The sequence below is a fragment of the Chiloscyllium plagiosum genome, unplaced genomic scaffold (genome assembly GCF_037043375.1).
Source record: "Chiloscyllium plagiosum isolate Xiang-an unplaced genomic scaffold, Cpla_swu_hap1 HiC_scaffold_37, whole genome shotgun sequence".
NCBI lineage: Eukaryota > Metazoa > Chordata > Chondrichthyes > Orectolobiformes > Hemiscylliidae > Chiloscyllium > Chiloscyllium plagiosum.
Window position 1 is genome coordinate 7368361 of NW_028270175.1, and position 12055 is coordinate 7380415.

The 12055-nt window shown below is 41.8% G+C and overlaps 1 protein-coding gene across 4 annotated transcripts in view; it reads right to left on the reverse strand.

Moving 5' to 3' along the window:
* The window catches only part of tmem201 (transmembrane protein 201), a 174005-nt gene that overhangs the window by 38529 nt on the left and 123421 nt on the right, over positions 1-12055 (reverse strand). For all 4 annotated transcript variants that reach the window (XM_043676180.2, XM_043676178.2, XM_043676179.2 and 1 more), the window contains one exon: positions 5526-5597. In XM_043676180.2, coding sequence (XP_043532115.1) covers positions 5526-5597 — 72 coding nt within the window. The remainder of the gene's footprint in view (positions 1-5525; positions 5598-12055) is intronic.

A 12055-nucleotide genomic window follows, 5' to 3' on the forward strand; every position in this document is an offset into this window, starting at 1 on the left:
AAGGTGGTAAGGACAAGCCAGGGAATTATAGACCAGTGAGCCTGACGTCAGTGGTGGGCAAGTTGTTGGAGGGAATCCTGAGGAACAGGATGTACATGTATTTGGAAATGTAAGGACTGATTAGGGATAGTCAACATGGCTTTGTGCGTGGGAAATCATGTCTCACAAACTTGATTGAGTTTTTTGAAGTAACAAAGAGGATTGATGAGGGCAGAGCGGTAGATGTGATCTACATGGACTTCAGTGAGGCATTAGACAAGTTTCCCCATGGGAGACTGATTAGCAAGGTTAGATCCATGGAAAACAGGGAGAACTAGCCATTTGGATACTAAAATGGCTCGAATGTAGAAGGCGGAGGGTGGTGGTGGAGGATTTGTTTTTCAGACTGGAGGCCTGTGACCAGTAGAGTGCCATGAGGATCGGTGCTGGGTCCTCTACTTTTCATCATCTATGTAACTGATTTGAATGAGAGCATAAGAGGTATAGGTAGTAAGTTTGCAGATTACAACGAGATCTTGATCAGATGGGCCAATGGACTTTGGAGTGACAGATGAAGTTTAATTTAGATAAATGCGAGGTGCTGCATTTTGGGATAGCAAATCTTAGCAGGACTTATACACTTAATGTATAAGTGTACTCCTAGGGAGAGTTGCTGAACAAAGAGACCTTGGAGTGCAGGTTCATATCTCATTGAAAGTAGAGTCGCAGGTAGATAGGATAGTGAAGGCGGCGTTTGGTATGTTTTCCTTTATTGGTCAGAGTATGGAGTACAGGAGTTGGATGGACATGTTGCGGCCGTACAGGACATTGGTTAGGTCACTGTTGGAATATTGCGTGCAATTCTGGTCTCCTTTCTATTGGAAGGATGTTGTGAAACTTGAAAGGGTTCAAAAAAGATTTACAAGGATGTTGCCATAGGGAGGATTTGAGCTACAGGGAGAGGCTGAACAGGCTGGGGCTGTTTTCCCTGGAGCATCAGAGGCAGAGGACTGACCTTATAGAGGTTTATAAAATCATGAGGGGCAGAGATAGGGTAAATAGACAAGGTCTTTTCCCTGGGGTCGGGGAGACCAGAACTAGAGGGCATAAGGTTAGGGTGAGGGGGAAAAGATACAAAAGAGACATAAGGGGCAACTTTTTCACACAGAGGGTGGTACATGTATGGAATGAGGTGCCAGAAGTGGGGGAGGCTGGTATAATTGCAACATTTAAGAGATATCTGGATGGGTATATGAATAGGAAGGGTTTGGAGGGATGTGGGCCGGGTGTTGGCAGGTGGGACTAGATTGGGTTGGGATATCTGGTTGACATGGACGGGTTGGACTGAAGAGCCTGTTTCCGTGCTATACATCTCTATGACTCTTTGTAGGGTAACGGGTCTAGGTGGATTACTCTTTGGAGGGTCGAGTGTAGACTTGCTGGAGCAAATGGCCTGTTCCTACACTGTAGGGAATCTAATCTAATCTAAATAACATCACAGTTCCAAGTATTGATCCATGCTATAAGGTCATCACCCTTAAATCCTGATACTTCTGCATGAACACACACACACTTCAAACCACCACACTGACTGCAACTATTCCTTATTCCAGCCATTCTCTCCAAACCCTCACTACAATCAAAACTGGGGTGAGAAAACAACATTTTTGCCAGTCTTATGAAGTGCTGCTTTATTCAGGAGTTTTGAATGCACTGGTACACAGAGTTTTGCCGTCCTGAGGTCAAAGTAGGTAACTAGGAAAATTGGAGATGTCAATCACAAACATGGAAGTCTACAATTTTCTCTTGGTGTGGAGGTGCCGGTGTTGGACTAGGGTGGACAAGGTCAGAAGTCACATGACACCAGGTTATAGTCTAACAGGTTATTTGAAATCGCAAGCGTTTGGAGGGTTGCTCTTTAGTCAGGTGACTTTGGGAACAATCGGAGTAAATCGGGTGTTTCAGATCCTTAAGGTGACATTTTCGTGTACATCAAGTGTGCAACAATGCTTTGGTATAAATCCCACCACAGCCTTGTATAGTCCCAAACCCCTGGTCACATTTAGAAAAAAAATTTGCATCAAACGTCTCCCTGACAGTTAAATGAGGCCCAAACGTCATGTGGAATCGAGTTTCTATGTGAGGGATTAAGTACTGGTGAACAAAGAACATTTTATCAAAATTTTTCAAGTTGCACTCTTCAGGATAATTTGCAAGAAATACCAATTCAAGGGGAGACCTTGAATTTTTCAGCGATTCTCAAGTTCTGTACTACCAAGTGGTTATTGTTAAAAGGTAATTAGTGGAGACCATTGAATCACAGAATGGTTACAGCATTGACAGAGGCAATTCAGCCCATTATACCCACTTAACATTAGGTAAAAGCAACTCACTCAGGCCCATTCCTGCGTTTCGTTTTCCCTGCACATTATGGCTCTCCAGATGGTTATCTAATTTGAAAACCTCAACTGAATCTGCCTCTGGCACACTCCCAGATAGTTTTTCTTCCCAAATTCTAGTCACTCACTGTGTAAAGACTTTTCTTCTTTAGTCACCTCTGTTTCTTTTGACAAAATGATGGTGGTGATTCTCAAACTGTTTAAACTTTGTTTAAAAAACAAAAATCCTATTCAACGTTCAAAACACAGCAGGAGTGAAAAAAGGAGTTTGAGACAGCATCGATGAAGAGAAACGTTTTGGATCCTCAAGGAAGGAAGGGTTGCTGGACCTGAAACATTAAGTCTGATTCCTCTCCACAGATGCAGTCAGATCTGCTGAGCTTTTCCAGGGACTCCTGTTTTTGTTTCTGATTTACAGCATCCGCAGTTCTTCCAGTTTTTAAATTGATTTCAGTTACTGTGGGATTGTGGAGAAATATAGCAGCCTACTTAGACACACTCACGGTTAAAAAATGAGACCAATTAAGCTGTAATGATAACACAGTGAATATTAAGCTGGGTGTCATAACATCATCTTTCAATAATGCCTAGATGGTTTTGGAGTTTGCCATATCAGACAGACAAAGCGTCGAACGTGACATTCAAAAAGACTGTTGTTCTAACAATACAGGTATAGCCTGTCCTTAACAATACACTCAAGTGTCTACCTAGAGGGTGTGCTTCCTGTTGTGTGCGCGCGCGTACCTATGTGCGCATGTGCATGTTGGTGCACTCTGTGCGCTCGGTACGTGGCACTCAAAGCTTGCACCTTAAAAACAAGTGCAGCATCAAGGAGCAAAGTGAAGCCTGACTGCACAAAAACACTGACAATTGGAGCAGACCATTTGGCCCATCGATTCCACTGCACCACTCAATATGGTCATGACTGACTTTTGGCTTCAGCCCACTGTTTTGATCACTCAATTCCTTCAGAATGCAAAAACCTGCCTATCCCAGCATTAAGTACTTCCACAAATAGAGACGTGTCACAAAGCTGGTCCCTTTTTTTCCTAAAAGCTGTTCCTTTTCTCAAGGATACAGTGTCCTTGACTTTTTTTTTTAAAAAGAGGGGTCTTAAATGGGCTGGGCTCAGATTAGACAAATTTGGTACAGAGATGAAATGAATTTTGGGAGGCCTTTTGTTTATATGTAAACAGATAAGACTACAGGCCAAGATGGTCATGTTTTAGAAGTGATCTGTATAATGGAAGGGGAGTGGTCAGCTCTCGAGCTGAGCAATTCGGTCCAGAACTAGTTGGGAGTTCAACAGTAAGCTGTGTGGAAACAGGCGCTCTCTCTTTCTGCCCTTCTGACTTCAATTTTTTATTGGTGTGTAAGGGGGTTTGCTTAATGGGACTGTTGTGTATATTTGGAACGGCCTAATTAAGTCTTGTTTGGATAGACTCAGTTCTGTAGGGGTTCTTTATTCTGTTCTTTGTGTTTCATTGTGTAATTGTGCGAATAAATTTGTCAGTTTTAAAACCTAGTAATCAACCTCGTTCACCTCCTCTGGGTAATTTTCACCGAACACTTAACCAAAACAAATTGCTAAGTTATGCCCTGGGTTGACTGCTTAAGAGTGTTTTGAGTGGTCTGGCCTAGTCCATACACACTCTTCAATTCTCTGGGATGGAGAACTCCAAAGATTTTACAATCCTTTGATTGAACAAATTTCTCCTCAACTCAGTCCTAAAAGATCCAACATCTCTGCTCTCAGCTTAGAGCAGTAGAAATGATCTCTGACCATCTATCCAAAACAGCCCCTTCAGAATCTTGTCCACTGTAAATAAACCGCCTCTCATTCTTCAAAACTCCAGATTTATTTTTTAATTGCAAAAATATACTTTATTCATTAAAAAAGTCTTACGTATATATGTAGTCACAAACACAGCGGCATATCAAGGAAACCAACAGACATTGGAGTTTGACTCTATCCAAACAAACCAAAGGCATCTCTTTCTTGAACCAGACTGTAGTTACATGCATGTGAGCGCGTGACACAGCGCGTGTCTCTCGCTATCTGTCTGATAACTGAATGGACCCCATTTAATTTCAGTAGAAAGACCTCAGTTAGTGGTCTTCAAAACTCCAGATAAGACTGACCTGCTTTGTTTCAGCCTCTGAATTCTTTATTCCACTGGATGTTGAGCCCAAAGGAGCAGGAATTTCTGCATCATGTTACAGGGTGCGAACTACATTGACATTCATGCTGTTTTAGTTATAAAAACTGGGGTTCAATTCTTTTACCATGATAATGGAGTTTATGTTTGATAATGCAAACATATTCAGCTGGCTCAGAGAAAACAAATCTCCCCAGAGTAAATGAATGCTGTTGCAGAGGCCAGAACTTTGTTGCCAAAATCTTGGACTCTGTGATTCTGATTTATTACATGCTGAGGAGATGAAGTGTTTAGTTAACCATGTTGTAAATCTGCAATCTACCCTCATTATCACCACAAAATGATCCCTCTACTGTCACTCCATAGGAACCAGGGGGTGTATTCAACCCCTTGCGATTCGATGCATTCCCACTCTTGTCTTCATCCTTCGGCTAATAAAATCTTTCAATCTCAGATTTGTAATCAATCTAGGGACAATTGCAGATGAAAGTTCCAAAATTCTACCACCCTTTGAGTACCGAAGTGTTTTTGAATTCCAATCCTAAAGTGCCTGGCTCCAATTTTCAGACTAGATCCCCAACCAGCGGGAATAGTTTCTCCCAATTTACCATTTCTCAGATCTTGAAAGCTTCAGTCAAATTACCCATTAACCTCAGGATCGTAATTTAACTCACAATTTGATCCCTGAAGACTACTCCTAGCATAAAGTAACCAAAGTCCTGGAGGACTATAGGGCAGCTCCCTCATTCTGGTGTGGGTTTAACCCAAGGGTCACTACACCTCCGGTGAGGGGAGAGGTTGAGAAGCAGAGTCCTTCATAGTAACCTCAGCTGGAGTGGGTTTTGAACCCACGCTGTTGGATTCATTCTGCATTGCAAACCAGTTGTCCAATCAACTGAGCTAACTGACTCTGTAATGTAACTGCCTTTTCACTCGCGTATACTTACAACAATTCAAGAGCTATTTTGTGTATTATGAAGAAACCTACCTGAAGGTGCTGAGTCCTTGGAGATTGTTGTTTGGGATGGTGGCCGACTCCCACTGAACAAATAGCCGGAATCTGTTAGAAATGAACATAAAAATGTTTAGATCCCAATACTGGAGTTCACTTGAAACACTCAACAACTCTGACTGCTTAAAATGTTTAGACATTGAATTATTGCCAAATTTGTTGGCTCAATAGCAGAGGCGAGATAAAAGTAATTACTTCAAAATTAGATGGCCCACAATAATCTACATCAATTCTAGACATGACCATCTGCAATGGTTCACAGAGGAAGCAGTACATTGACAGGCAGATAGAGCTAAGCACTCATCCTTCCTTTTTGTCGAGTTAGCATGCTGGTACGTGAATGGTTGAGGAGAACGGTGAAGACGACAATTTATCTAACAAGTAATGAGGTGTCAAATAACTGGAATATTCTAGCACTACTCGCTGCATAAATACTGTTCATGGGAAATAAAACCGTGCCAGTTTCCCTGTGAGTATTCTATTTATCTCACATTATAATATACTGACAGTAATTTTATTACTGCGGGGATTACATTGTGGACTTTGTTCACAGAATTTGAGAATGATACATTACAGAAAGTGGCCATATGGTCCTTTGCGACTGTGCTAGCTCTTTGATATGCCCATCCAGTTTGTCTGACTCCTTTGTTCTTTCCCCCTAAAGATGTTTCCCTTCATCAAAAAAATCATCTCATTCTCTTTTGAATGTGACTATTAAGTCTCTATCCCAAATAATAATAGCTTTCTGCATAAATAAAAAGATGTTTCTTGAGGTCACCTTTCTTTTGCCAACCACCTTAAATCCATGTCCTCAGAATCCTGACCCTTTCCCCAGTGGAAACAGTTTCTCCATAATTACTCTATTGAACACCTTAATTAAGTTTTCTATTAATCTTCCCTGCTTTAAGGAAAACAGCTCCATTTCTCCAAACTCTCAAGCTATCATCTTGAAAACATTCTACACTTTGTAAAGCTTTGTCATCCTGCCTGAAGAATGGTGTCTAGAATTGAACATAACACCCTTGCTATGGGCTATCTAGTGTTTAATAAAATGAGTGTCAGAGAGAGTCTATCTTGTCCATGCCCACTAGATATCCTAAATTAATCTAGTCCCATTTGCCAGCTTTTGGCCCACATCCCTCTAAACCCTTCCTATTCATATACCCATCCAGATGCCTTTTAAATGTTTTAATTGTACCAGCCTCCACTTCCTCTGTCAGTTATCCCACAGATCTTTTTTAAACCTTTCCCTTCTCACCTCAAACCTATGCCCTCTAGTTTTGGACTCCGAGAAAAAGACCTTGTCTACTCACTCTATCCATGGCCCTTATGATTTTATAAACTTCTAGGAGGTCACTTTTCAGCCTCCGCCGTTTCAGCAAAAAAGTCTATTCAGCCACTCCCTATAGCTCAGATCCTCCAATCCCGGCAACATCCTTGTAAATCTTTCTTTGTACCCTTTCCAATTTAACAACATCCTTCCTATATAGTGGGGAGACCAGAATTGAATACAGTATTCTAAAAATGGTTGGCATAACTTCCTTGTTTGTGAATGTTAGTCATCGACCATTAAAAACATTCACTGAACATGCTTTAACAGAGAAGAATGCATTTTCATGGATATGCTTGGGAACTTGACTAAACTAAGATTGTGACCACTGGAGACAACCTGATATATAATGTAGAAGATACAGCAGAAGCTTTTATTCTCTCTAAAAGATTGCCTGTAGCTAGCAAACTTAGCTTAGAAGGAATGAAACAAGAAATAATTCCTGGCTACAATCCCTATAACCACCTTGCTTCATAAAATACACTTTAGCACCCTGTTTGCACCACACCCCTCCCTCCCAATCCTGTCACCCCTGCCTAAGACAGGAGACTCTTCTGGGTGCTGAAAAACAGAATTTATTTATCTTGGCAATCCCCATTGAAACATTAGAAAATAACAGTTACTAGCCATGAGCAAGCCATTCAGCCCCTTTAGCCTGCTGCACTATTTAACACAACCGTGACTGATCTCATCTCGGCCTCAACTCCAGTTTCTTGCCCGCTCTCCATAACCTGTTATTTATGAACAATCTCTCTATCTCCTTCTTAAACCTACACAAAATCCCAGCACCCTGGGGTTTGAATTCATGACCCTTTGAGAGAAGTAATTCCTCATCTCTGGTTTTAAATCTGCTACCTCTTATCCAAACCTATGACCTCTCGTTGCCTCACATGAAAAACATCATCTCTACGTCTACGTTGTTAATCTCCTTTAGCATCTTCTCTCCCTCAATTAGATCTCCTCTCATTTTTCTAACTCCAGGAAGTACAGATCTACTGCCCAATCTCTCTCCAAAAGACAAACTCCTCATCGCCGGAATCAAACTTGTGAAGCTCCTCTGAACTGTCTCCAATGTAACCACATCCTTCCTCAAGGGGATCAAATTGTATACAATACTCCAGGTGTAGCCTCACTAATGCCTTGTACAGTTCCAGCAACACTTCCCCACTTTTATACTCTATTCCTTTAGAGATAAATGAAAAATTAGGACAGGGAGAAGTATCCTAATTTTGGCTATGGATATTACAGAAGCCAGACCCTGCCTTTTCATGCTATTAAAGGAGCAAAATAGAACCACGATGGAGACAAAATCATTAAGTAGACTCACAAAGTTTGTTTAAGAGATAATTGTACACCGTCAAGAACTGGTAGACGGGTTACCCATTTCCAACATTCACAGGTCCAATTTCAACCCAGAAAGCACAACAGATTCCACAAATAGATTAGATTAGATTACTTACAGTATGGAAACAGGCCCTTCGGCCCAAAAGTCCACACCGATCCTCCGAAGAGCAACCCACCCAGACCCATTCCCCTACATTTACCCCTTCACCTAACACTATGGGCAATTTAGCATGGTCAATTCACCTAACCTGCACATCTTTGGATTGTGGGAGGAAACCGGAGCACCCAGAGGAAACCCACGCAGACACGGGGAGAATGTGCAAACTCCACACAGTCACCTGAGGCGGGAATTGAACCCGGGTGTCTGGCGCTGTGAGGCAGCAGTGCTAACCACTGTGCCACCGTGCTGCACTAGCAAAACAAGAGAGGAAAAAATAAAAAAAACAAAGCAGTTTAAATCTATTTCAAAGTTTAACTCAAAGAGCATCCTCAAAGTATCCAAGATGGCGGTAGAGTTGGGGTCATGAGCTCTGTTCCTTCCATTTCTTTTCTTTTCCTCTTTTTCTCTTTTCATGTGTTTTTTTCTCTGTTCTACTTACCTCCTGTTCCCAGAGGGCATGGGTGGCATCTAGTTGAGCCAGCACAGACTCGAGGGACTCCAGGCCTCAAGGTGAAGCCCAGCATGGCCTCATCTGCTTTTTTTTTGTCTCTCTTTTTCAGCTTTAGAAGGACTAACATGCTGAACTTTTAACTTTATTTCTTAATTTTTCTAACCTATACCTATGACGCTGCCAGAATTTACACCATTGTACATTTCTCACTGTACTCCTGTACTTGAGTACATGTGACAATAAAAGCTAATTATTTCATTTTTTTTTCCCAAAATATCTAACACACTGAATTCCCACTTTCTGCTTTGGCTATTTCAAACTATTGGATGACTCAATTATTTTCTTTAAATCACAAAAACTGACAGAACTATCAGCAGGTTATAGATTTGATCTATTCAACAAAAGCAGGAATACCTTCTGACTGAAACGGTATTTGAAAAGTTGTCAATATTAACGGCAAAGTGGAGCTTTGCTAGCCTACTGTGCTGACTATTCCACCGGTCTTTGATCTGCCTGGCATCTCCGAGCTCACTTCAAAGGGGTGCATAGACAGGAGGTGGTGATAAAAGGAAGTTTTCTTTCCTCACCATGTTACAGCGTACGGTCAAGTAACTGTAGGATAAACTGCAGAGTATTTCCAAAAACCACTACATCAAACATTTGATAGAATAGAATCTATTGCATTGTTCGGAGTAACAACACATTTCCCCTGGAATTAAAGCAAAGCATTTTTGACATTCCTTTCACCATGACTTTGCTCAAGTTCCTTTCAGGTGTTGGGAGCTGCTGGCGGAAAAATGAATGTGGCTGGTAATCCGCGGGAACCTTCACGCTGTCACAAAACAGGGGGAACAATGATCCCCAACACCTGCAGGTCAGAGGTCAAGGAGTCAATCTCTAAAGCATCTTGGAGTTGAATGTTAGGACTACTCAGAGCAGTGAATTTGTCAAACTGGTACGATACGCTGCTCGTTTCTTCATGAGCAGGTGTGAGCTGAGTATGTGTTGATTATAATAGTAGGACCCTTTAGTCTTTTTGTTCCCCAAAATTCTTAAAACAGATTTATCTCTTCCCTCACATAATCAGTGAACCTTGCTGCCCCACACACATAGGAAGTAGTTAAAGGTAGAGAAAACATTACTAGAGAAAAATGTGAATGATGGGAACATTTTGAGAAGATAATGGTTTGTGGAAGAATAACTCAATAACAGTTCCTGATACTTAAGTATTCCTGCATTCAAAAAGCTAGTTAAAACACAGTTACAATTGCTGATCACGTATGAATTGAACAGTTGAGTAAACATTGAGATGAAGATTTGGGGAAGGAATATTTGACCAAAATCTTGCACAACCACAAAAACCACTACTTCAAACATTTGATAGAAGAAAACCTTTCACATCATTTGCAGTAACAACACATTTCCCCTGGAATTTTTTATTTAAGAATAATAATTCAGTGAGCGACTACCACAACGTCATAAGCAGTCATACTCTACTTTGTGACATGCGACAACACATTGCAGTGTGGGAGGTCACTGGAACACTCAAGGTGACCTCTATAGGCAGAAGGCTGGTGCTGTACCATACTGGGATGTTAGCCCCAATTCCTATGCTTAAATCTCAGGAGTGGAATTTGAACCGAGAGCACTACCGAGTGAGCCACAGAATGCAATTAAAGGAGGTGAAGCTGAGCTATGCTATTGCAAAGAGGAGGAAAGCATAAGTGGAGAATTTGCTCTGTGAAGGAAGAGGTATGAATGGGAAAAAAAAGTATGTTTTTCAATAAAACGTACTGCTGAAGGAATCCAAATGTGGGGTCAGGGAGGGAAGCAGGGGGACGAGAAGGTACATCTGAAATACTGCGCTGTTTGATAATAACGGATTGGAAGATGGGAAGGCGTGAGGTTAATTTGTATCAAACTGAAATATTCTGACTGAATTGAGATTCTTGAAGATGAAGATAAGATAGGTATAAAAAGGTAGAATGAGATACTGCACTGCAATCAAACACTTCTCATCACAAATCACCAGAAAAGCTGGTCCCAGATTTCCGGGAGACCCCCAGCTTAAATACCCCCATTCAAATCCAGCTGCACTGTGGAAAGGATACAAAAGGAACAAATTAATTGCCCATTCTTTTTAACACAGTCATTGTTTTCCTTTCAAGTGAGGAGTAATGAGGGAAGATGCTCTTTCAAATCAGATAGTCAGTGATTCCTGCTGACCCCCTTCAAACCGCCTGTGTACATGTTTCACCTGCCTTTGTGTGTTCGAGTGATCAGAGCCACGTCAACAGCTATTGTTCTCCATCTCTCAACTCCATTTATCACCATCTGAAACTGACAGGCCTTCAAGGAAATAGGGGCTGCAGCCAAACTTGAACTCATACAAGGCTGTCAGCCCCAAATCATAAATCTTTCTGGGGTCAACTGCTTGTCTTCAACTGACACCCGCATACCATCATTTATCACGTCAAGTTGGTCGCTTTACTACCGTGTCGTCTGCAATGGCTGGCTGCAAATGTAAGGTGCAACTTTCAGTTGAGAAAGCAAGGGGCATTTTCACCATTTGCTTTTGTGCATCCCGCAAGTTCATTCTTTGAGGCGAAAGAAACAGAAGCTCTAAGCAATTAAAGAGGAAAGTTCTGTCCTTGCAATCAAGATGCATCGCTTGTTGAGTATTTGGGGACTTTAAAAGAAAATTTAAAATCTTCTTTTAGAACAACGAGGACTAGGAGAATTCAGCTCCTCCAGTTGCTCCTCTCTCACCACGTGCCCAGTGAGAAAAAGAGTCCTTCAGTTTTAAGAGCATTGTTGTGGCTCCAACTTAGAGGGTTACTGTTGCTTTAGATGAACAACGTCCCTCACATATCTGCACAGCTGGAGCAAGGTAAGATGAGCTGGTTTGTGGGAAAATCAGCAAAGCAAGAATGGGGTCATGGAGGTCAGACATGGGATGCCATGAATCTAATGCCCAGCAGCTCCCGAATGGTCAATCCCACTGGAGGGGAAGCATCACCATCTGGAGCCAACTGGAGTAGCTGAGGACCAAGTGGAGGAAAAGCCAGAGGCTGTGGATACTGGGCTGTGAGCTCTGCTTACATTTATAATTGTGGGCTAGCCATGCTTGATGAGGCAGTGGAGAGGGGGGGCACCAGAAGACAGTGAGGCCAAGGATGGGAGATCCTCAATCGTCCCCATGGATTTCTGGATCATAGGAA